The sequence below is a fragment of the Uranotaenia lowii genome, chromosome 1 (assembly GCF_029784155.1).
Source record: "Uranotaenia lowii strain MFRU-FL chromosome 1, ASM2978415v1, whole genome shotgun sequence".
Taxonomy (NCBI): Eukaryota; Metazoa; Arthropoda; class Insecta; order Diptera; family Culicidae; genus Uranotaenia; species Uranotaenia lowii.
The window spans coordinates 203,404,851-203,431,902 of record NC_073691.1 but is presented as its reverse complement, the minus strand read 5'-3'; the positions used below and the strand labels follow the sequence as shown (position 1 = coordinate 203,431,902).

Genomic DNA, 27,052 nt, shown 5'->3' with positions numbered 1-27,052 from the left:
ATATATGGTTACGCTGTTGTGTGCTGTCTACTGTGTCATATTAGGAGTCGCTAGCAAGAGGAAAGAATATAATCCAAAAAACCTTTCTTATTCACATACAATCACATTTTGTGTTAGTGTTTTAAACTGAGTGTGGAAAGCTTCTATTCTAACACTTATGAGCGGAGAAATTTTTCTCAAACACATTGTTTGTGCCCGACCCGATTTTTCGTTGATTTTGTCGTTCTCCAGCAGGTTTAATGATTCTCTACAGGAGGAAACACACTTGTTACTTCAACCATTGGCGAATTCGTTCCATGATCCTTCTCAATCATTTATTCTGAAGTGAAGTTGCAATAAAACCTAAGAATTTTCAGGAGCCTTCAAAATAAGAAAATTTTGAAATACCGTTTATTTATTTATGAGAGAAGTGAGGTGATCCCCCGCAATTTTTAGATAGTCTTTTAATTCAATTTCAATCTACTTTTTCATCTAATGAAGTATAATATCGGAAACATTTTCGGGTTTCATTTATAAAGCTGTGTTGGAATTACTTTTATGATTTGAAAATAAGCGGCTGGAAGAAAAGTGAGATGCACATAAGAATACGTCAGAAATCGTCGTACAAATAAGAAGATTCTTCCAATTATGTTGCGCCTTGGAACCCGAAAGTTGGTTTATGTGCTCGTTTTATAATTCATGTTCCTGGTTTAAAATTTCCGAAATTTACCGAGGTTTTCTATGCGGTATATAGGCGGTAAGTTATTGAATGAAATAAATTTACTCAATATGATTCATATCTATGACGACCAGCAAAGATACCATCACTTCAAGATAAAGAAGTGGGCTTTGCCGCGAACATTAATTCTTCTATACGGACTTTCGATGTTCGCAACGCCACCTTAAGAGTTGGGGCAACAAGATTCATGCATCTAGCCATGGTAACCAATGTGTGTCTTGGAAAAACAAAACTGCTTTAAAAGTATATCTGTTGGAAGTGAATACTTCAGAGCCATCTACAATGCTTTAAATGCTAAACATATATTTTGGTTGACCTTTTGGACGAATTATTAACCATATATTGCCATTCGGAAAAAAATTGATTTGAATTTGATTTAAACCGAGTCTCTGCTTTTCTAATTTTACTCTGTTCGAGAAGAAAATCATCTATTGAATGCTCAATTGGGAATCTTTTTGAATATACAAACAAGTATGTTTAAATTCATACCAACAGTGCGAATACGAACAACGGTTGCTTTGATAGTTTTGTATGTTATTTGACGTTGAAGTTGTTGAATACTCAAACCATTGACCCCCATGGAGGGTGTACAAGCTATTTTAGTCGCCTGTTATGATACCCCTTCTCAGAAGGGAGCAGCACTGAGCGTATAGAAAGAATTTTCGATAAGTTACATGGGTCTGCGACCAGGCTCGAGAATGTCATTCAAATGAAATTCAAACTCGTAACAGTCCATGACAATTCCCGTAACAATTCTCAGTGACTTCAATGACAATGAAATAAAAATGTCATTAAGTTTTGCAATGACATTCGTCAACCAAAAGGTTATGCAATTTTTTCCCCTCAGTAACATTTCTGCATAGCATTGGTTCAGTTGGGTCTACGAATGTACGTGTCTTTGGGGAGATTAAACGCGAAATAAAAAAATATGATTAATGGCACAAGTACCGCGAGAAATTAATTTAGCTCCGATTTCAACTTGCGACCCCTTGAGTTTGACTTGTAGATGACGAAAAAAAGTGTAGCTAGTTCGCTAGTACAAGCTACTGTTGTTAGTACTGCTAGATAGTAGTTTAGCTCCGATTTCAACTTGCGAAAGGTCAAGTGAAACGTTTAAACTTGTAGGTGACGAAAATTACTGTCGTGAGCTCACTACAGGGCCGTAGGAAGAACCGACTCATGGGGGGGGGGGGGGTTTGGTGACTTATTTTTACCTATGATTTTTTGCCCAACAACACACGAATAAAAAAAAATAAAACAAATTATGTTTTTAACTAGATGATTATTCATTTTTAAGTACTCATTAATAGTTTTTGTATGAAATCGTAACTTTAGAGAAGACACGAATGCCACAAGGATTTTAAAGTGTCTTTCAAAAAAACCTTAAAAAAGTAACTTCAAAACAGTGGTCCTTAGCCTGAAGGGTGAGCTAAATTTTTATAATGAAGCCAAAATATGAAATTTGCTTTCATCGATGTTTAAAATTTATGAATTTGTTTAAAAGTCTGGTAGATCAAAGTTATTTGATTTGAGCATAACATAAGTTCTTTTTAGGGTAGCCTTCAATTTAAAAAAAAACTTATTCTATACTCAAATCAAACAATCCCAATCTTCTAAACTCTTTTGCAAATTCTAAGATTCTAACCTTGATGAAAATAAATAAAATTTTACAAAATAAAAAACAGTAAGAGATAAAAAAATTTCGGATCAAATATGTTTGATGCAAACTTGGACTAAATTTATGATTTTAGTTTGAAATTAGGCTTTAAAAACTGCAATGTTAATAATGTTTAACAATACACTTAAAAAATAAAGTATTTTATGCAGATTTTTAAGTGAAGATCAGGTACATGTTTCTTAAACTGGAAATATTTTTCATGAAGAATCAATTCCATGATAAAAATCTTGTGGATGATTTTTTTTAAATATAATTTGGGATATTTTGCAGGAATCATAACCTTGAAAATTTACTCAAATTCTACTTTAGATTTGTGATTTTCAGTTGAATTGTATGTACAAACTAATTCTGATTAAAAATATGATATTTGGAAATTGAATTGACAAGCAAGTTTTTAAGTTCATGTTCTCTTGAATTTCTCAACTATTTTATGTTGATTGAAAAACTCATTCAATTGAACTTTGAATCTGATTCCAAATGTCTATACGATTTTTGAAATGTAAAAAAAAATATGATTTAGGAACTTTACTTCTAGATTAGAACTTTATTATCCAAGCCTTTTAGCCCTCATTCATGAATCTATTATTTAAATTCTGTAGAGCTGGTTTAATCTTCATTCATCATTTCAATCTATGATTGATTTTTGATCTGTTTTGTGAATCAGGTTAAACATGTGAATTTCAAATGATGAAACTGAATCTGAGTTTTCAATTTTGGATCGCCTCCTACTAGAAGCTTTATATGGTTAAATTTTGTGCTAAAATAAAGTTTAAGAATTTCGAATATGAATATAAAACAAAATTCTTCTTTTTTTATAATTTGAAATCTACTGAAAATGCATGTGATTTTCGAGAAACATTATTCAAATTTTATATGAAATGTAAAACTGAATTTGAGCCAGGATTTCAAAGCAGCTTTCCATTCTTAATTTCTTATGATTACTCGAACTGAAAATCAAGAATCCTAAACTTGATACAGAATCAGAAATACGAAAATATGTCGAAATATAATTTTTGTTATGGGAATATGGAACCAGAACCTTCAAAATGGGTTTGATTTAAAATTTAATATTCAGAACTGAATTTCTATAATCAGATTGCCAGATTGCCTGGTTAAAAAAGGATTGGCCCGGATATTTAATATAAAATTTGGGAAAAGTCTGGTCCGCCCCGTTTCCCGGATTTCATTGCAAAAGCCTGAATTTTGCCCGGGTTTGTTTTCATTCTCATTCTTAAATCAAACTAAAAAAAAACAAATTGTGTAGTAATTTTTTTTAATTATGCGTCCAAAATTTTTTCAGCAAGTTTCAAAACAATAATCATGAAAGGTTTTTTAAAGTTTTTTTTTTATAGATTTTTGATGAGCAATTCCTAGGTTTTGACTAAAATTGCCTGGTATTGCCTGGATTTTGGTCGACAATTTTGAAATCAAATACCCGGCTTTTGCCAGGTTTTAATATAAAACAGCATGGATTTGTCCGGCCCGGATACGTGCTGAAAAAAATCTGACAACCTTATTCCACAGAGAACAGACGTGCAAGCTAGCCCACGAAACATGAGTAAAAATCCCAGCACCCTTTTTGAACAAATTTTTGTTTTTTGGCTACGATTACGCCTTTTCGAAAACTGGGCACTTTAAAGTTGATTTGTAACTCTTGAACGGCGCAATAGATGACACTGTTTGCAGTCAGTTTCTAACGTATTTTTTTGGTGATAGCACTTGAAATTTTACACACTTTTTTGACGGTTTTTTGTTCGAGCTATACGTCTGTTTTCTGTGCTTATTCTATGAAGCAGTGGGAAAATTTTGAAAACTGTAGCAGATTTCAAGCTTGGGATGGATTCTTGAGGTTTTTGCATTAGTTTTTAATCCAGATAGTTACTCTTGAATATCTTTGCTCTATTATCATAATTTGATTATGAATTTAAAATTTTGAGTCTAGAGTAGAATACCTCGCTTACTTTTTTGGACGCTCATGGGGGGGGGTTTAACCCCCAAAACCCCCCCCCCCCCGTTTCTACGGCCATGGCTCACTAGTACAAGCTACCAGTGTTAGCTTCGACCTTGCGACCCCTCTAGTAAAAGGTAGGTGGCGAAAACAAGTGTGGCGAGTTCGTTAGTACAAACTACTAGTGCTAGTGCCGCGATAAATTAGTTTAGCTCCGATTTCAACTTGCGAATGGTCAAATAAAACGTAAACTAGCAGGTGACGAAAATGAGTGTCGCGAGCTCACTAGTACAAGCTACTAGTGTAAATACCGGTAGAAATCAGGTTTAACTCCGATTTCAACCTGCGACCCTCTACTGTTGGTGACGAAAACAAGTGTAGCGAGTTCGATAGTACAAGCTTCTATTGTTAGTACTGCTGGAAATTAGTTTAGCTTCAGACTTTTTTTCAGCTTTAGACTTTTAGGTAACGAAAATTAGTGTCGCGCGCTCACTAGCTACTAGTGTTAGTACCGATAGTTTAGCTCCGAATTAAACAAACCCTTTTACTAGAGGGGTCTAAAGTTGATTGGAACAAAACTAATTTCTCGAGGTACTTGAGTCGATTATCATCATTAATTTATTTTAATTTCGCGTTTAATCTCCCCAAAGACACGGCAACTAATCAATATTCGAATCATCTTCTAATCTAATCGATCTAAATCCGATGGTCTTAATTTCGTTTGCATTACAAGCGATCGCGACAGTCAAATTTATAACATTTCAATTAATGTTACGATTAAGATTTCGTGACATTAAAAATGTTGATGCCGCCGTAACATTTCCAAAAAAGAATGTCATTCCTCGAACGGTCATAACATTTTTTTCCATAACCGTCCCGATCTTTAAGCAAGTTGTGGCATTTTTTTCGAATGTCATTTGGACTTTTTTTCCAACTAACATTCTTTAGGAACGACATTCGCAAAAAGGAATAAGGACATAACAGCTACATGATTGTTTTTTCCGATGCCTGCGACATTTTTTACGTGCGACGGTCAAACGACATTTGCAACATTTATCATGATGACAAAACATTGGAATTGTTCAGATACTGTGTTTGTCATAGATGTGTACTTTCACAATTATTTCGCAAAATCTTTTGGAAGAGTTAATTTCGAAAGATATTGTGGTGGTACTAACTTTTTTTCTGTATTTTCTATATTTATTTTCAAGAGCAAGCAATAACGGGATATTTAAAAAAATGTAAGAAAAAGTCACGACATGTTTGATTTGGGTTGACACTCTGGGTGTAAAAGTGCGGTGCTTATACTGAAATATAAAATTTTATAATTTAAAAGCGGAGCCATTGCTCAGTTGGTAGAGTACCTGGTTTCCGATACAGCGTTCAACGTTTTAAACCCAGGAGTAAACATCGATGAAATTCAAAGGTTTTCAATGCTTTTCCGTCAACTGCTTCATTGGATAAAAATAGTTCAAATGACTCAAAGTTTTTACAACAACTTTGATTGAAACAAAAAAAGTGATCATTGATGAAAAAATGATCAGTATTGAATGTCACTACACATTTGTAAAACTCTCATTTTTATTAAATTTGCTCCCAAGAATAATTTGTTTTACTGTAAAAGTCACATAAGTTTCGTTTCAAGACTGAGAAAATTTAAAAAGATTTATAGAAATATTATAGAAATATTATATTCTGACGATATTTTTAAATTCACTGAAAAACCATGCAGCAAAAATGGTACGTTACCAGGTTCGAAAATAGAAAAACAACATAACTTAAATTGTTTGACACATAAAGTTTATTGGCAAAAAAAGAATGAAATATTTTCAACTCACATCCATTTTGAAGGCCCATTTACACTTCACGTGAAAATGAACGTGAAAAATCTCATTTCGTGAATAAGTCAACAACGCGATGAAACTAGGTTTTGTAACATAGTTCTTAAAAACCTGATAGAAGAGGAGTAGGCGATGACCTGATGGCATCGCACGTGTTTTGTTTTCCTGCCCGAGAATTTTTTTAAAATTGATTGTTTTCAGTATAATTTCTGCGATTGATTGTGCGCAAATATATAAAATGAATATCCAGAAGTCCATAGAAACACTTATCACCGGAACTGTTTGAAGCCTGCATGTGAACGGGCTTGTGGATGTGTTTCAAACTGGGTTATAGGTGTGCAAAAAATTTGCTGTGTGAGGAGGTTTCAATCATTTCTTTTCGCAATTGGTCCATGGCATCCGGAGGTAAAGTTTTTGATTTTTCTCCGAAAATGTGCAAAATTTTGAAAAAGTAATTTCATAAAATCATTTGGATGAAACTTCTGACGGAGCTCACAAATTGTGCCGAAAAAGATATGGAGGTTGTTGATTTAAAAATGTGATGTGGCTGGAGTTTTTTTTATATCTGGTGATAAATGTGTGTTGATCGACTTGGGAACATGGAATTGTGGAATCCATTTCAACAAAGAACAGTCACAATTAAGTTTGAAGACCATAAGTTTTCAAATTGGTGTTTGGATTGTGTTTTTTTGAAAAATGAAGGGCGTTTCATGCAAATGTGAAAAAAGGTTTCCCGATTCGGGCAAAAGCCGTAGGGATTTTGGCATGCTACGATTGCATAAGTTTGTTTCACTTCCATTTGTGGTTTGCTATGAAATTGCTGAAGCATTATGATGACTCAATGATAACACACTTTTAATACAATTTTTATAACGACTCCTTGGCCATGATGAAATTTCCGCGGTGAAAACCGGAGAAATCGAAATAAAAACAGTTCTAGAAAGTTTGAAGGAACACGTCCGACTGGAATTTCATCTTTCAACCATTCCCCATCGATTTTACTATGTTGTTTACACATGCTAGTTGTGTCGCGTTTTTGAGTTATTGGTAGAATAAGATTGTTAAACGTTCATTTTCACTCGAACTGTAAACCGGGCTTTAGATACATCCCAAAAAGCAATATCTTGGCCCATAAAGTTTGATGGATGATATCCGCAATAAATTCATCAAATGAAACCCTTTTTAAATAACCTTGAAGAATGAATGAAACACGTTTTGTTTTCAATTCGAATTAAATTAGTTGAAATGCATTCTTGAATAATTAGTAAGTCGTATAAAGGTACATAAATCTGACTGGGTTTCGTGATATGTAAAGATTAAACATATTCTGAGCACTTCAACGAAACGCTTTAATTTGACTTGTGTTAACAGACAATAATACGGTGTGGGACAAATGGTCTTGTGCGACAAGAAGTTTTCTCAAATCACGCTCTTGGCTCATTTTCAACACCTTTCATGCTTCCTAATCTAATCTATCCGTCTGTCTATAATTTTCATTACTTTCATTTGATATTCTTCCTATTAGAATGTATAGTTCACCGAAATGCCATTAATCATTCAATTAAATCATTTAATTTGACTTGCATCGCAAAACTGAAGAATATAATTCATAGAAATTAGTATTCAAACAAAAAGTGTTAAGATTAAGCTCACCAGATTGCCCGGTTTTAAACTGGACTTGCCCGGATATTTGATACAAAATTTGTAAATTTTGCAAAATCAAACAAAAAGCTCAAATGAAGTTGCATTTAAAGTTTTGATTTTTGAGTCCAAAAACTGAGCTGATTGAGCGATTGAGCTGAAATTTGACTCAGGTCAGTTTATGAACCAATCTACAAAATGTATACGGTGCGTTTTCGAAATTCGACCTGACCCTTCTCCCTGCCACCTTCTCGAAAATATGTCTACTTCACAGAAAGGCACCAGACTTCACCAAAACCTAAAGACGGGCGTAGTGAAATTTCCTGAAAACAATCATCTTAATCAAGATTCATTGTAGCTTACAAGTAATGTTTCAAAGAAACTCCAACAATTTCCAGAGAACATAATTTCGGCATAAACTTATTTCAAAATTGCCTCTTAATCTTTCGTCAATTTTTTCGTGCAGCTATAATTTAGGGGACTGTGGAGTGTTTCAAAACAGTTGACGTAATTTTTATGCCCAAGAAAAAAAATTCTTCTGTCGAACACAATTTTTAATTCACCTCAAACTAGTAAAACGGCAGCTTCAGTGCACTACGTATAATCTCTGAAGGATTTGAAAACCCGTATCAGAAACCAAACATTTTCCCATCACAGAAATTCCGCAGAAAGACATCACAAACTACTTCTGGACTGGAGGACTGGTTCCTATTTCATTTCCACGTACACAAATTTGTTCCACGAAAATTTGAATTGATCCGTCTAGGCAAGCAAGCAAACATCGGAAAAGGTTCCATATGATGATTCAAACGACAAATATGACAAATAGAGTCGATAATGAGCATCTATCTTCCCACGAATGAAATCGAACGATAGTACATTAGGGTGGCAGCTGAATGGGTCATGTCGAATTTCGCAAACCGATCATATACATTTTGTAAATTGGCCCAAATAACTAACCGGTGTAAAATTTCAGCTAAACCGAACTTGATTTAGGGGTGCTTCATAGCGCTCAAAGTTTTGGATTTTCGACCGTCAAAAATCACCAAAGGGGGGACCAAATTTCTTAAAAAAGCATAAAAAGTCGAAATCTTGTGTCATTTCGAATTTTTTTTATCAAAAATCGACTTCAGGATTTAAAAAATCACGTAAAACGGTGTTATATCGAAAAAAATATATTATGCCAAAAATCGACTTTCTGTAGCTTAGTCGATTTTCCGAAAAACCAAATTCCAAAGTCGATTTTAGGGAAACAATTTTTTTGAGACATCACCACATCTCGACGTTTCATGCATTTCTGAGACTTTTGACATCAAAATTAAAAATTTCGATTTTCCGGATTTCCTCTGGTCCCCCTTACGTGATTTTTGAAATCCGTCGGTTTTTGTCAATTTTTTTCGCATTTTTAAGTCATTTGGCATTAAAATTAAAAAATTTATTCTTCCGATAACCTTTTGTTCCCTCATTGGTGATTTTTGGGCGCCGAAAAACCGAAACTTTGAGTGCCTTGAGGAACCCCTAAATATAGTCCGGTAGAGCTAAAATTTTGCACAATGTCAGGAACAATGTATATGGTCGGTTTTTAAAATTCAATCATGATATGTTCTCCACATATTCATTGCCACCCTTATATATAGGAAGGTGGAAACGAAAAACCCAGTGAACCGATATGGGTTGTCTGGTCTGGTGAACGATATTTGGAAATTTGAGCATCCTCGAAGCTCGGTCTAGGAAGGTCTAGTTGCTCTTCGAGGAAACAATCGACCTACGGGGTTCCACGGGTCCACGTGTGATTGATTGTGAGCTGCGTAAACTAGGGGATACGGGCTTCTTGTTCCCGAAAATTGAGGATTTCCGTATCCACATTTATTTTTCCATGGAATTAATGGCACAGAATTCTGCCAGTTTTCTGAGAAAATTTTTCTCGAACAATCGGGTAGTTATGTAATAATTTTGTATTTTTTTGCTCAATTTCAAGAATGTATTATAATTAGGAAAATTAGTAACTGATTTGTCAGAATTCTGAACCGGAAATAAGATTAAATAGACAACAAGAATCTGGAGGGATAAATCTTTTTCACCGGTCGTAGTTGATTTTCCCAGGTGCTTTTCCTGACGTATTTTTTCTCGCCATTTCTCTCCAAAAAAACGGACCCATTCGTTCGTCTCGTTCAAGTGGATGAATTATTTCCGAAAGTCATATTTCTTAAATGTACTTCCATATTCAGCTTCCGGTAGCAATGAATGGAGATGAATCTAGCAAGCAAGAGCTATCAATTTTCATTGTATTGAAGAATTGAGGGGTTTTTTTTTTGTCATATTAGTGTCATTTTTGTGTCATTAAAAATGACACAAAAATCACACAAAAAATGAATTTAAATTGTTTAATTCATTTTCATGTATTTTTTGTGTGATTTTTGTGTCATTTTTAATGTGATTTTTGAGTCATTTTCGTCATTTCTGTGTCACTTTTGTAACATTTTTGTGTAATTTTTGTGTCATTTGTGTGTAATTTATGTCATTGTTGGGAAATTTTAATGTATTTTTTGTGTTGTTTGTGTGTAATTTTTGTGTTATTTCTGTGCCATTTTTGAGTTATTTTTATGTCATTTTTGAGTTATTTTTGTGTCATTTTTATGTCATTTTTGTGCCATTTTTGTGCCATTTTTGTGTCAATTTTGTGTCGTTTTTATGTAATTTTTCTGTCGTTTTTGAATCATTTTTGTGTCATATTTATGTTATTTTTGTATCATTTTTTGTATCATTTTTTTGACATTTATGTCATTTTTATGTTATTTTGTATCTTTTTCGTGTAATTTTTGTCATTTTTGTGAAATTTTAATGTATTTTTTGTGTCATTTGTGTGTAATTTTTGTGTCATTTTTATGTAATTTCTGTGTCATTTTTGTGTCATTTTGGAGTCATTTTTGTGTCATTTGGTAGGTATTTTTTAAACATATTTGTGGCATTTATGTGAAATTTTTGTCATTATTGGGTAATTTTTGTTTCATTTTGACGTTATTTTTATTTTAGTTTTGAGTCTTTTTTGTAATTTTTTTTTTCATTTTTGTGCCATTTTTATGTTATTTTTGTGTCTTTTTTGTAATTTTTTCTGTCATTTTTGTGCCATTTTTATGTAATTTTTGTGTAATTTCGGTGTCATTTTTATGTAATTTTTTTTTTGTTTCATTTGTGTACCATTTTTTTGTCATTTCTCCTATTTATAAGTTATTTTATGACTATTTCGTCTAATTCTTGTTTAATTTTTGTGTCATTTTTTTGTATTTTCTATGCATTTTTTTGTGTAATTTGTGTGTAATTTTTGACATTCCTGATTCATTTTTGTATTTTTGTGACGTTTATATATATATTTTGTGGCATTTTTGTGTCATTCCTGTGCGATTTTTGTGTTATTTAAGTGTCATTTTTAAGTCTTTGCTTGAAATTGTTGTGTTTAAATATATCGCAATATTTTTGTGTCATTTTTGTGAAATGTTTATGCATTTTTGTGCAATATTTGTGTAATTTCTGTCATTTTTGTGTTAACTTTGTGATATTTTTATGCATTTTTTTTTTTATTTTTTTGTCATCTTATAGTAATTTTTCTATCATTTTTGTGTCATTTTCGTTTCAATTTTGTGTCATTTTTGAGTAATTTTTTTTTGTCTTTTTGAAGTCATTTTTGAGTTATTTTTGTGTTAGTTTATGTCATTTTTGTGCCATTTTGGGTCATTTTTGTGTCATTTTACTGCCATTTTAAGTCATTTTTATGTCAATTCTGTGTCATTTCTGTATGATTTTTGTCATTAAATCATTGTCGTCATTTTCGTAATTTTTTTCATTTTTGTCATTTTTGTAATTTTTGCCATTTTTGTCATTTGTCATTTTTGCCATTTTTGTAATTTTTGACATTTTTGTTCTTTTCGTCATTTTGGTCATTTTGGTCATTTTGGTCATTTTTGCCATTTTTGTGTCAATTTTGTGTCGTTTTTATGTAATTTTTGAATCATTTTTGTGTCATATTTATGTTATTTTTGTGTCATTTTTTGTATCATTTTTTTGACATTTATGTCATTTTATGTTATTTTATGTCATTTTTATTTTATTTTGTGTCTTTTTCGTGTAATTTTTGTCATTTTTGTGAAATTTTAATGTATTTTTTGTGTCATTTGTGTGTAATTTTTATGTAATTTTTGTGTCATTTTGGTGTCATTTTTGTGTCATTTGTGTGGTATGTTTTAAACATATTTGTGGCATTTATGTGAAATTTTTGTCAGTATTGGGTAATTTTTGTTTCATTTTGACGTTATTTTTATTTTAGTTTTGAGTCTTTTTTGTAATTTTTTTTTTCATTTTTGTGCCATTTTTATGTAATTTTTGTGTCTTTTTTTGTAATTTTTTCTGTCATTTTTGTGCCATTTTTATGTAATTTTTGTGTAATTTCGGTGTCATTTTTATGTAATTTTTTTTTTGTTTCATTTGTGTACCATTTTTTTTGTCATTTCTCCAATTTTTAAGTTATTTTATGACTATTTCGTCTAATTCTTATTTAATTTTTGTGTCATTTTTTTGTGATTTCTATGTGTAATTTGTGTATTTTTTTGTGTAATTTGTGTGTAATTTTTGACATTCCTGATTCATTTTTGTATTTTTGTGACGTTTATATATATATTTTGTGGCATTTTTGTGTCATTCCTGTGCGATTTTTGTGTTATTTAAGTGTCATTTTTAAGTCTTTACTTGAAATTGTTGTGTTTAAATATATCGCAATATTTTTGTGTCATTTTTGTGAAATGTTTATGCATTTTTGTGCAATATTTGTGTAATTTCTGTCATTTTTGTGTTAACTTTGTGATATTTTTATGCATTTTTTTTATTTTTTTGTCATCTTAAAGTAATTTTTCTTAATTTTTGTGTCATTTTCGTTTCAATTTTGTGTCATTTTTGAGTAATTTTTTTTTTGTCTTTTTGAAGTCATTTTTGAGTTATTTTTGTGTTAGTTTATGTCATTTTTGTGCCATTTTGGGTCATTTTTGTGTCATTTTACTGCCATTTCAAGTCATTTTTATGTCAATTCTGTGTCATTTCTGTATGATTTTTGTCATTAAATCATTGTCGTCATTTTCGTAATTTTTTTCATTTTTGTCATTTTTGTAATTTTTGCCATTTTAGTCATTTGTCATTTTTGCCATTTTTGTAATTTTTGACATTTTTGTTCTTTTCGTCATTTTGGTCATTTTTGCCATTTTTGCCATTTTTTCCATTTTTCCATTTTTGTCATTTTTGTCATTTTTGTCATTTTTGTCATTTTTGTCATTTTTGTCATTTTTGTCATTTTTGTCATTTTTGTCATTTTTGTCATTTTTGTCATTTTTGTCATTTTTGTCATTTTTGTCATTTTTGTCATTTTTGTCATTTTTGTCATTTTTGTCATTTTGGCATTTTTGTCATTTTTGTCATTTTTGTCATTTTTGTCATTTTTGTCATTTTTGTCATTTTTGTCATTTTTGTCATTTTTGTCATTTTTGTCATTTTTGTCATTTTTGTCATTTTTGTCATTTTTGTCATTTTTGTCATTTTTGTCATTTTTGTCATTTTTGTCATTTTTGTCATTTTTGTCATTTTTGTCATTTTTGTCATTTTTGTCATTTTTGTCATTTTTGTCATTTTTGTCATTTTTGTCATTTTTGTCATTTTTGTCATTTTTGTCATTTTTGTCATTTTTGTCATTTTTGTCATTTTTGTCATTTTTGTCATTTTTGTCATTTTTGTCATTTTTGTCATTTTTGTCATTTTTGTCATTTTTGTCATTTTTGTCATTTTTGTCATTTTTGTCATTTTTGTCATTTTTGTCATTTTTGTGATTTTTGTCATTTTTGTCATTTTTTGTCATTTTTTGTCATTTTTTGTCATTTTTTGTCATTTTTGTCATTTTGGTCATTTTTTGTCATTTCTCCTTTTTTCAATTTTTGTTATTTTTTTTTTTTCGTCATTTTTGTCATTTTTGTCATTTATGTCAATTCGGTATTTTTGTTAATTTGGCATTTTTGTCATTTTTCCATTTTTGTCATTTTTTTTCATATTTATCATTTTTGTCATTTTTGTCATTTTTGTCATTTTTGTCATTTTTGTCATTTTTGTCATTTTTGTCATTTTTGTCATTTTTGTCATTTTTGTCATTTTTGTCATTTTTGTCATTTTTGTCATTTTTGTCATTTTTGTCATTTTTGTCATTTTTGTCATTTTTGTCATTTTTGTCATTTTTGTCATTTTTGTCATTTTTGTCATTTTTGTCATTTTTGTCATTTTTGTCATTTTTGTCATTTTTGTCATTTTTGTCATTTTTGTCATTTTTGTCATTTTTGTCATTTTTGTCATTTTTGTCATTTTTGTCATTTTTGTCATTTTTGTCATTTTGGTCATTTTTGTCATTTTTGTCATTTTTGTCATTTTTGTCATTTTTGTCATTTTTGTCATTTTTGTCATTTTTGTCATTTTTGTCATTTTTGTCATTTTTGTCATTTTTGTCATTTTTGTCATTTTTGTCATTTTTGTCATTTTTGTCATTTTTGTCATTTTTGGCATTTTTGTCATTTTTGTCATTTTTGTCATTTTTGTCATTTTTGTCATTTTTGTCATTTTTGTCATTTTTGTCATTTTTGTCATTTTTGCCATTTTTGTAGCTCTTGTTATTTTTGCCAATTTGGCATTTTTGTTATTTTTGTCATTTTTGTTCTTTTCGTTATTTTTGCCGTTTTATCATTTTTGTCACTTTTGTCATTTTGGCTTTTTTGTCATTTTTGTCAATTTTTTCATTTTTGTCATTTTTGTCATTTTTGTCATTTTTGTCATTTTTGTCATTTTTGTCATTTTTGGTCTTTTTGGCTTTTTTGTCATTTTTGACACTTTTTTTATTTTTGTCATTTTTGTCTCATTTTTGTGTTACTTTTGAGTCGATTTGTCATTTTTGTGTCGTTTTTTTTGTGCCGTTTGCGCCAATTTTGTTATTTTTTGTGATTTTCAAAATTTTTGTCAGTTTTGTTATTTTTTGTCATTTTTGTGTTTTTTTTTAAATTAATTTTTGTCATTTTTGTCACTTTTTCATTTTTGTCATTTTCGTAATTTTTGTAATTTGTTAATTTTTGCCCTTTTTGCCATTTTCGTGAATTTTCTGTTTTTCATGCATTTTTATGTCTTTTTTGTGTCTTTTTTGTGTCATTTTTGTCATTTTGCGTCGATTAAGTTGACTTTGATTAGTTGGTTTAGAACAACAAGTGATATTTGGTTAGCCCCGTTTTCATGTTTGATTTTCTAAATTTATTTCAGCAAAAGTCAGGAAGAGCTTGCTTGAAAATGTGGCAAACTTTCAGAGATCCCGGTTTTGTTTCTTGAAAACATTCTTTTAAAAAGACACCGTAACCTTCGTTAAAAAGTTGAATGGGTTAAATTTGGCAGTTAGTTTCAACGACCTACAGTCTCCCGTCTTGCATTCAAACAATTTTATCGTCTTACAGATCGTCGGTGTAAATAATCGAAAAAGCAATCCGAACAATGGAATCCAAATTTAATCTTAAATTCTGGAACGATAAAACTTGTAGACCGACACACACCCGGCCATACCCAGTCACGCAGTACACGCAGCAGCAGCAAGGTTGGAGCCATAAATTGAGGCACCTTATTCAAGCGGATGACCCGATTTCACCCAGGTGGTAAAAAGTGCACAGATAAAGTTTACACTTTATGGGACATTCAGACGCCGACATCCACTTCTGGAAGCTGCTGGTGCCGGAGCTTATGGGGGAAGGGTTGCAAAATGCATCTCTAGAACAGTGAACCAGTATTGGTGGCGAATTTCTTTCTCTTCCAGGGATGCTTCTATTGCTGCGTGTGATACGTGATTTTCAGCTATCGGAGCTTCTAAATTTGACCCGACTCCGGTTGACTCACAATAGGGGTAACCTTTGACGCCATTTTAGTTTTAGTTTTAGTCTAGGGTCGTTTTTTCCCTACATAGGTGTTCAGGATGGTATCCATAAAATCTCATAAAATCGCAAGCATTCACAAACACAAACACAAAAAAGCACACTTTTTTCGTTGCTTATATGAGCATCGAGCTAACAAACAAAAACTACCGCCGAACGACTCTCATGGGGTGGCTGGGGGTTGCATTTTCATTGGGAAGCACCTCCCAATTCGTTCAGTTAGGTTGATCCAGATTCAGCCAGCTTGCATAATCGGCTACAATCTTTGTGCGTCGTTGGTAGAGTGGTTCACGGAATTTGGTTTAGTATGATGAATCAAATGGTCGAAACAAAATTTTGTGTGCATCATTTTAAACCTTCGACTAAGGTTAAAATTTTGGATAAAATCCGAAGACACCGGCACAAACCCGTCAGATATTGAAAATACCCGTGGGGTCGACTCGTCAATTTTGGCAACTTTGAATAAAGTTGATCAACATGGAAAAATTGTCATAAATCAATTTAAAAATTTGGCAATGAATTATTGGTATCGATTTTGAAGTTGTTGAGAAATAATCAATTGATCACTCTCTGGAGCCACATTTTGATTCATTTGAGATCTATGATTTCACGGAAATCATGAACTGTATAAACTGCGCAAATGCGCCAATCGTGAGGATGTTGCAATTAAAGGTGTTAATCGAAAACAGTTAAAAGTAAGAATTCAAAGCAGATTTCAGTGGTGGAATAGAGTCACGTTTATTCAAGTTTTTTCGTCAAATCCTTGGAAAACTACACATTATATCAGCGTGTTTCTTAAATAAATAAATACTTTCAATTTAGGTAGATTTAAACAAAAAAATGCTTAACACTCTCTGGAGCCACCGTTGTAAATTTAATATTATTTTGAAATGCCTTCGTTCTACAAATTCAAAAAGTTTCAAAAGGATAAGTTAAATTTGCAATTGCTGTCTATATTGTCTATTCTCTGGAGCCACCGTTAATGAGAAAAATTACATGTGTCGGGTATCTTTCATCCAAAGCAGTTTTTCTATCTCAACTGTAGAGATGAGATGAAGGATATCCAGAAAATAAGTCAAATTTAATTAAAATAAAATAAAAAATATATATATTTTTGTCATTTTCGTCATTTTCGTCATTTTTGTCATTTTTTTCATTAAGTCATTTTCGTAACTTTTGTCATTTTTGTCATTTTTGTCATTTTTGTCATTTTTGTCATTTTTATCATTCTTGCCATTTTTTGTCATTTTTATCATTTTTATCATTTTTGTCGTTTTTGTCATTTTTGTCATTTTTGTCATGTTTGTAATAATTTTCATTTTATTTTTCACTTCCGTCCGTTTTGTCATTTTTGTTATTTTTTGTAATATGATTTTAATCGCCGTAATTTATTTTTGTCACTTTTGTCAGTTCTGTTCTGATCTATAGTTTTCCCATGTTTTTCAAAATACGGGGTAATTATGAACCCTTGTTTTAAGGCATTGTTTGTTTATCTAAACTTATCTTTAATGTTTAAATATGTACCAATAATCATTAAGATCTTGAAAATAAACCGTTATGCATAACTTAATCAGTTTCTAAAAATCTGTAAATATGAGATTGTAGGACATGATTCCCTGTTCCTTTACGAATCTGAAAATGGCCCATGACTAATTAAGGGTGAATTTTAAAAAAACCATTAATTCTATCTAGACGCAGTGTGCGTTCATTATTACCCCAATTTTTTCTGGGTAGTTATGAAAAAATAAGACCAAACAATAATAATCTTTGTTCATAATAACCTCAGTTGGACCTACCGTTTTCCGAAAAACCTGTCTTCTGTTTTCAGCCAAGTTTTGAAAAAAATTTCTTTAGTATTCAGTTAAAAATTTTTATAATGAAAAGGCCAATAATAAAAAAACACAATAAAATTTTGAATCGTTGTTATAATTGTTTTTTTATACAATTGAGTTTTAAACAGTTAACTTTCAGACACTGAAAACTGTATCGAAAAGCGATAATTATCGATACCTACTATTTGCCCGCAGTTCACGATCTACATGATCATAAATTTGTAGTTTTGCATGGTCGTTAACATGTGGTTATTTGTAAAGATGCAATTCTTGTAAGTCAATAAATTTATTTTCAAAGGAATTTCTCGAACTTGCATAAATTGTGTATGCCACTCGTGAAAAGATTTGACATTTTCAGCACTCGACTTAGTTATCCTACTCGGCAAGCCCCGTTGGTTATACATTTTTACAACTCGTGCTAAAGAAATCAATTTTTTTAACTTGTTGTAATAAATTAATAAAAAACCATTCATCAAACATATTTTTTGCATCGTTTCTAAGTTTTAATGCAGAACATGGAAATCATGATCTCTATTTTAAATTCTGACTTCAAAAGTTTAAAAAAAATGTGTAAACAACGAGTTGCATCGTCTTGATTTAACAGTTAGGGGTTTTTAACAGCATATCAAAGTATGAGATGAAGAAATATTAAAAATATTTATTCAATTCAGATTCACCCATTGAATTTTTTTTTATTTCAAATTGAGGAATTTCAATTTTAAAATTAATATTTAAAAAGAATTCAAAATTATGATATCTTACTTTAACTAAATTTACGATAAATCAATAAAAATAAGGAACATTTATTTTTGAAATTCATAGCGTAGGGAAATTGAAATTTATAATTTTGCAGTTTAAATTGATTAAAACTTTAATTAAACTAGCTATACTATTAAAAAAACGAACCTAGAAACCCACGAATTTTAAGTTCAAGATAAAATTTTGATTGAAAATTGAAATTGCAAATTTCAAAAGAAATTATAAAGGAACAGTGTTATTTTTGTAGCAGCCATAAATGTTTTAAAGAAGAAATTTCTAAATCCTCTACTGCATAAATGGTCGGGATTCGAACAGATCGAACTGAACGCCATTAGCATATTTTCGAGATACTTAAACTTTATGTGAAAAAATTTTCGAGGTTATAAATCAAAACCGTTAGTTTAGAATCCAAGGAATTCATTTCAGTCAATAATATTCTTTTTTTTTTTCGATCTTGAGTATGATTTATATGACACTAGCTGACCCGGTGTGCTTTGCTACACCTTTCAAAAATTAATGAAATTTTTGGTACCTAGTTAATTGGCTTTAAATTTATTTGCATAAAATTTCAAAATCATTAAAAGGTTTTTAAAAAAAATTGCATTTTTTTTTATGTTGAAATCTTTATTGTTTAATTTAATACGTGTTTTAATTCTTTTTAGGACTCTGGTGATTTTTGCTTCATAAATTTATCAATAATGCCAACATATTTTTTTATATATGGAATCTACGTTGTCCCTTTTTTAATATTATGAGGGTCTGTAACTATCATAGAAACATTTTTTGTAACAAAATACCATCACGGGACACTTATTTTACACTTATTTTACCAATTTGTTCTCGAACTATTATATACATTGTGAGAGTGGCCTCCTCCCCTCATATAGGCCTATTAAAAGGGGCGTTTCATAACATCAGAAAAACACTTTTTGTTTACAAATACCATCCCATCCCATTCTCGATAAGTTCTCGAGTTATTCAGAAAATGGGTGACCTTCTCTCCATTTTTTATCTCCCCTCTGGTAAGAGAAGGGGCTCTCAAACCATCGAAGAAACATTGCTAGTACCCAATTTTGCTCCCATGCAAGTTTGGTTCCATTTTCTCGATTAGTTATCGAAATATTAATAAAAGATATGAGTGACCCTCTCTCCCTTTTTATCGTTCCACTGAATGGAGGGAGGGGTGCTAAACCACTGGAAAAACATTTGTTGTGTTCATGCTAAATTTGGTTTCATTTGTGAGCTCTCGTCTTCTTTAACTGTATCCGCAATGCTTTTCTATGCTAGAGTTGTTTCCATTAGTTCTCGAGTTATGCGAAAAATTGTAAAGGAGTCCCTCTCTCTTTCCTATCACGCAACTGGAAGTAGTACCAAATATTCACAAAAACATTCCTTGTGCTCAAATACCCTCCCAAGCCAAATTTTATTCCATTTGCTGGGTAAGTTCCCGAGTGATGTGAAAAAATGTATGGGGACACCCTCATGCCTCAAGATTTTCCGCCTTGAAAACGGTGGTTTTAAAAAATATCATAGAAACATTTCTCGTAAATAATGAAATATCTTCCCACGCCAAATCCGGATCCATTTGCTTGATTATTTTTCCAGTAATGCTGAAAACTGTAAAGGAGCCCCCTCCCCACTTTCTTTCTTCTCAATAGACGGTGGGAAAGGTACCAAATATTCATAGAACTATTTATCGTACCCAAATACCCTTCCAAGCAAAATTTTGTTTCATTTGCTCGAATAGTTTTCAAGCTATGTAATAAAAAAGGGGTTAAAGGCCCCTCCTCTCCTTCATGCAGCTCCACTGGAATGAGGGAGGGGTCTTCCCTTCCATACCAAATTTGGTTCCATTTGCTTGATTAGTTCTCCAGATATGTAAAAAATTGTAAGATAGGCCCCCTCCCCCCTTCCTATCTCCCCACTGGAGAAGGAGGGAGGGGTACCAAACCATCATAGAAACATTCCTCGTACCTAAATACACTCCCATGCCAAATTTGGTTCCATTTGCATGATCAGTTCTCGAGTTATGAAGACTTATCACTTTTATTTATATGACACCCTCCCCCCTTCCAGGAAGAGGGAGGGGCTCCAATCTATTATAGGAACCTTCCCCGGCCTCCAATACCCCCATCTGCCAAGTTTCACGCAAATCGGTTCGGTAGTTTTCGAGTCTATAGTGAACAGACAGACAGACAGACAGACAGACAGACAGACAGAAAGACAGACAGACAGACAGACAGAAATTCATTTTTATATATATAGATTAAAAAAAGTGATTTCATACATAATTTGCACAGATCTATTTTTTTGCAAAATAGAATATTTTTGCATAAAAAAAATTCTCAACTTTATCAATTTTTGCATATACATGCTAACCTAAGCTAACTCTAAGGATTTATGCAAAAACCAATTTGAAAAGTGTACGAATAAGGTTTTGAAAATCAAAGAGACTTAACAGTGTGCATAAACATTTTTTTAACTAAGGGCAGGCCAAGACTCGCCGTTATTTTAACGTTTTCTCGCGCGATTATGCGGACATCTATGATCCGAAGTTCACTTGAGCTAATTTTGTCTAAGCCGTACAGTATAGATCAATCGTCTCTTTCCACTTTAATTTCCGGATAACCTTGGGAAGGAACTTCAGGGATAGCACTTTAAACTTTCAAGCCACTTTCCGGTTAAATGAAGTTGGACTTTGTTTAGGGGAAACAACGAAGATGACTTCTATACTTTATTAATCTCAAGTGAACACTGATTGCACATATCGATATTAGCTTTTAAGAAGCTGTTCTTTTAGAAAAATGTAATTACTCGCGAGAACAATCTTTTTCTACGTATTACGGTGGGTTCGGCCGTATTCATATAAAAGTAATTACTCCGAATCCTAACATGGCCGCCACCTTGAAATATTTATATTTCAAAATTGTAAGTAGTTGGTAATGAAGATGATAATAAAACTATGTCACATATTTCTCCTGTTAGAACTAAAAAGCTGGAACTTATGGTGATGTGTTCGAAGTAAACTCTGCTTCCGGATCGGGTTGTTTTCCTTCCTGGTGCGGCATGTTGAACGGTTGCCCATCTTCTGCAGTAAAGTTGCTCGGTTCCATAGGTAAAGGACAAATCTTTGTAACATCTCGTTTGAAGACACCTTTCGAAGTTTTAAGATCAACAACACGCACCAAACCGTCTTTCCCCTGGGAACACCTTGGAGATTCTTGCAAGAGACCAGCGCACAGGATGTTGAAATTCGTCTTTCAATATAACCAGTTGGCCAGGTACCAAATTATGGTTTGGGTCCCTGAACTTCAAATCTTTCTGCATTTCTTGTAAATACTCCCTTCTCCAATGGTACCAAATTGTTGATAAAGTTGCTGAAGACGCTGATAATGAGTGAGGCGATTGGGAACAACTTCGCACAAATTTCTGTCTGGTAGAGAATACATCGATGTTCCGATTAAGAAGTGTGCAGGAGTAATAGCCGATAAATCGTTTGGATCCTCACTCATGGGGACGAGTGGACGAGAGTTCATGGCGGCTTCTATTTGTGCAAGAATTGTTGATAAATCTTCATAAGAAAGTGATGAGTTACCCAACTGACGAAAGAGATGTTTTTTAGCCACTTTAACGGCAGCCTCCCACAGGCCGCCGAAATGGGGGGCCTTAGGAGGGTTAAGGTGCCATCTAATTTCTTCTTCTACACAGGATCGATGAATTTTTTCTTGTTCGTTTTCGTTGGAGAGCATTAAGAACAAATGGTGGAGCTCATTTTTTGCCCCAATAAAGTTTTTGCCGTTGTCCGAGTGCAGATCCGATGGTCGGCCTCGGCGAGAGACGAACCGTCGGAGAGCGTTCAAAAAAGCTTCGGTTGACAAATCAGTTGCCGCTTCGAGGTGGACCGCTTTTGTCACGAAGCAGACAAACACGCATATGTAGCCCTTCACAGATGGTGCTCGCTTGTGGATCGGTTTTAAGTAAATTGGACCTGCATAGTCGACTCCTGTTACGTTGAAGGGCCTGCTGACTGTAATTCTGGATAATGGAGCTGTCCTGTCTGCTGCTGCGCCGGAACGGGATTGGCTCGAGTGCATGGATACAATTCCGAATGATGATGTGCATAAGACGTCGTCCATTTACAGGCCAATATGTCTCACGCATAACAGATAAAGTGACACGGCCGCCACCATGAACCAATTTGTGGTGGTAAAATTTGGCGAGCATTTTTGTTAGAGGATGGAAAGTAGGAAGCAAGGCTGGGTGCTTGGATAGGAATGGTTGTTGCGAAAGGTTTAACCGCCCCCCCACTCGTATGATACCTTCGGAGTCAATAAACGGTCTTAATAATCGTATTCTAGAAGATTTAGGTAACGAATTCCCTCTGGTCAATTGTTTAATTTCTTCTTGAAAACCATCGGCTTGTGCCAGGCGTACTAAGCGCAGCTTGGCTTGGGTAAGTTGTTCCATAGTAAGAGTTCGAGGATTCGATGAATTAGTTACAGTCTGAGGATTGGTTCGGGTTTTCAAAATAACGTTCTGAGAGAATTTTTGGCAGTGAGCTAATATTCGAATCAAAAACGAAAGACTGGAATATCGACAGAAGATTGGATTGACTGACGGTTCACTTGTGCATACAGACACAACTGCTAAGTGTCTTTCTTCTTCTGTTTCTTCTTTATTGTGTGCTTTCGACTTTGGCCAGTTCTCTATTGCCTCAGACAACCAACTCGGCCCCTGTACCCACAAATTGCTTTTTAAAAAGTCCTTTACTTGCATTCCTCGGGATAAAAGATCGGCAGGGTTTTGACTCCCGGGAACATGAGTCCAAACTGATCCATGAGTTGAAGTTTGGATCTCAGAGACCCGATTAGCTACGAAGGTCTTCCAAGTACTCGGAGGGGATTTTAGCCACTGTAGTGTCACAGTGGAATCGGACCAGAAAGTGGATTTTATGTCACCCATATCTAGTGCTTGTTTAACCTGGGAGTGTAAACGAGAGGCAATGAGTGCTGCGGAGAGTTCAAGTCGGGGTAAAGACAATCTTTTGAGTGGTGCAACACGGGATTTAGCTGCTAACAGGTGCACTCGAATATCTCTTCAGAATTGATGGTCCTAGCGTAGATGCAGGCCCCGTATGCCTTTTCGGAAGCGTCTGCGAATGTATGTAATTCAACACAAGAGTTGATTTGTAGAGCATATCGATCAAACTTAAATTCAGCAAGATTTATTAGTTGGCTGTGAAATGACGTCCATTTATTTTTCAGAGCATCTGGTACTTCTTCGTCCCAGGAAATTGCCAGAAGCCACAGTTCTTGCATTATCATTTTACCAGTAATTATAATCGGAGATATAAGACCAAGGGGGTCAAATAATTGGGAGATCATTGAAAGTATCGTGCGTTTAGTCACCTTAAAATTTTCTTAGTCATCCTGTAGTCGAATCTGAATTGATCTGGTTCTGGTTCCCAAGAATACCCAATGCTTTTACAGTTTCCTCGGGGTCGAATCGACGTGTAGATTGAGTGCCTATTTGATCGGAATCCAAGCCTTCCAATACTTCCAACTTATTTGAGACCCACTTTCTGAGTGGAAAACCACCTTTTGCGGAGAGTTCAATCAATTCGTTACGAAGTTTTATAGCATGCTGGATGGAACTCGACCCTCCAATATAATCGTCCATATAGAGAGATTTTTTGTATTCAGGAGCACCCATCGGAAAGTTCAGTGCTTCGTCGTCAGCCAACTGAAGTAGAGCCCGAGTTGCGAGGAACGAAGACGGTGCTAATCCGTAGGTGACAGTTTGGAGTTCATAGATGGTCAGAGGGTCTGATGGCTGGAATCTCCATACAATTCTTTGGAATCGTCTGTCTGAGGAGTGGATCAACACTTGACGATACATTTTTTCTACGTCAGCTACTAAAGCGATTGGATGCTTTCGAAATCGGATCATCAGAGTTATAAGGTTTTCTTGAACCACCGGACCAATACAAAGACCATCATTTAACGAATAACCTGTCGATGTTTTACTGGATCCGTCGAAAACGACACGAGTTTTTGTGGTAGTGCTCGATGACTTTATGACCGGGTGGTGGGGCAAATAATAACAGGGATGGGTTTCATTTTCAGGAAATTCAACTTTCTTCATATGTCCTAGTGAAATATATTCCTGCATAAATTTGTCATATTCGGCTCGGAGTTCAGGCTTTTTTTGAAGTCTTTGTTCCAGCAAATTGAATCTATTGATGGCAATTGATTTCGATTCTCCAATCACTGACTCAAAATTTGGGCGCTTGGGAAGGGTTACAACGAAACGTCCATCATTCTGTCTAAAGGTGGTTGCTTTGAAATTTTCTTCGCAAAATGTTTCCTCTACCGAATATTCAGTGCGGTTTGGGAGCTCCTCTACCTTCCAAAATTTTTCTATTGCTTCTTCTAGGGAGACGAGTGACAAAGTCGACGCGGCTACGAGATTGGGATTTTTAGGAGAAGCCATATTACCACCACCTGCAACTACCCACCCGAAAACACTGTTGACCAAAATGGGTAACGATCCGCTCAATTGTATTCTGTCTGCATTAGGGAAACATTCGAAGAAAGCTGAGTTCCTATTATCATATCGATTGGGGCTGTTTGATAGAAATTCGGATCAGCTAAACTCAAATGATGAGGTAATTTCCAGTCAGCAATTGAAATAGTTTTCGAAGGTAGATCCGCAGTCATTTTTTTCAATACTAGAAAGGTAACAACTCTTGAGAAATTCCCATCTCTCGATAAAATTTTGCTGGTGACCGTTTCAGTGGCTTGTGTTGGAGTTGCACCTATACCTTGAACTAAAATGTTAGTTCGTTGACGCTTGATTCGTAGAAGTTGAGCTAGTCGATCAGACATCAAATTAGGTTGGGAAGCGCTATCGAGCAGTGCTCGAGCGAGATGTTCTTTACCGTATGCATCGACCACACGTAAAACTGCTGTTAGCATGAACACAGTTGGGCTAGAATTGGACAGTGAATTTGAGTGTTGTGTATCAATGGGAAAGTCATGTAAAGCTGTGGTTTGAACAGTTACGGCGCTGTTCTGACTTTCATTCACCATGTAATCTTGATGGCCATAACTCGGATCAGAAATTGTAGTGTTGAAATGTAGCATAGAATGATGTGATTTATTACAAAGGCGACATTTGTAATTAGATGGGCAATCTCGGCGAAATGATCTTGACGGAAACAGTTGATACACAGTCGTTTTTGGTTAACTATTCGCAAGCGGTCGTTAACAGACATGCGTTCAAATTTGGGGCATTTTACTAGCAAGTGACGTTGATCGCAAGCGTGGCAAGATGGAAACGAATTCTCAGTCGTAGCATGAGATGAAATTCTCGGGGGTAATGATTGTCTAAAGTAGGACCCGCTTTTGAAGGTTGTGTTGACGGCTTGAGAAGGGATATGGTTCACAGATATAGATTCCAGTACACGTACTCTTTTTTCCAAAAATTCTACCAAGCACTCATAGGTTTGGTTATCCACAGAGGCAGCGTGATCTTCCCAAGCTTTAATCGTTTCCTCATGCAATCTCATACAGAGAAGGTGTTCCAACAGCGTACTCCACTGGACCGTTGGCTCACCTAGTTGAGCAAGAATTTTGATATGCCTTTGAATTCATCTAAAGTTGAATGAAGTGTAGCAGCAGTTTCTTTCTTCATTCGTGGAATTTCAAGTAAATCTTGGAGATGACGTTTTTTCAATAAGTACTCATTGGAGTAACGGTTTACTAAAATTTGCCAGGCGATAGGGTAGTTGATAGCACTGATACCAATGGACTCAATCAATTGAGCAGCTTCATCTTTTAACGCGGAACGTAGATAATGAAATTTTTGTATGTCGGGTAGCTCTGCATTTTCATGAATCAAGGCCAAAAATGTATCTATGAAAAGTAAGCCAGGTACGGTAATCACCGTCAAAATCGGGAAGTGTAATGGTTGGTAGCTTGAGACCAGATAAGGTAGAAATATGCGAATGGGAGGTTCTATGGGGCGGTTATTAGGGGTTACCATTGGGGTGGGCATTTTTGATAGTAAATTAGCTTTTATCTTAAAAAGCCTTGGCTCGTAGCTCTCACGGAAGCTTAGGTTCAATTCTTTACCTTCTTTGCTGGTTTCCAGATCCTCTAGTTGTGTTTGCACTTCCTCCAAAGATGTCCACAGACGGTCCAAGTCTTCCAATCGAAGAGGCACCTCGAGCCCGTCCCGTTCCTCCTCGAAGTTGTCGACAAAGTTTCCAGCACGGGTGAGAGAGGCCAGTAGGGTTGTCCGTCGAGTAGACAACTGATCTTTAGAGCGTGGTGTGCTCATTATGAATGCGCAGCAAGAAAAGTACCTGGTGAAAAACAGAACAGGTAGACCCGGACGAATCACTTGAACTGAATGGAACCTTACTACCTGGAGTAAGGCTTAATTTGCCTTGTAGCTGATTCTACGATGACTTGGTAGTAAGAAAACTGGCTTGATCGCAGTTTATTCTCGGACAAAATATAGCAGATCCCGGTGTGACGTCCTGTAACCTTGCCGGTGGGTTGAGCTGGACGGAGCAAGCGTCGAAATGATCGGTCTCTTAAGCAAAAAGGAGAAAGGATCTAAAAGCACCCACGTGTGACTGCGCGCA

The 27,052-nt window shown here is 34.1% G+C and overlaps 1 protein-coding gene across 1 annotated transcript in view; it reads right to left on the bottom strand.

The window, feature by feature from the left end:
• The window catches only part of LOC129738305 (G protein-coupled receptor kinase 2), a 175,453-nt gene that overhangs the window by 62,007 nt on the left and 86,394 nt on the right, over nt 1–27,052 (bottom strand). Inside the window, exons 4-5 of the mRNA XM_055729490.1 lie at nt 26,830–26,968; nt 26,535–26,720 (exon numbers count right to left, since the gene is read on the bottom strand). Coding sequence (XP_055585465.1) covers nt 26,535–26,720; nt 26,830–26,968 — 325 coding nt within the window. The remainder of the gene's footprint in view (nt 1–26,534; nt 26,721–26,829; nt 26,969–27,052) is intronic.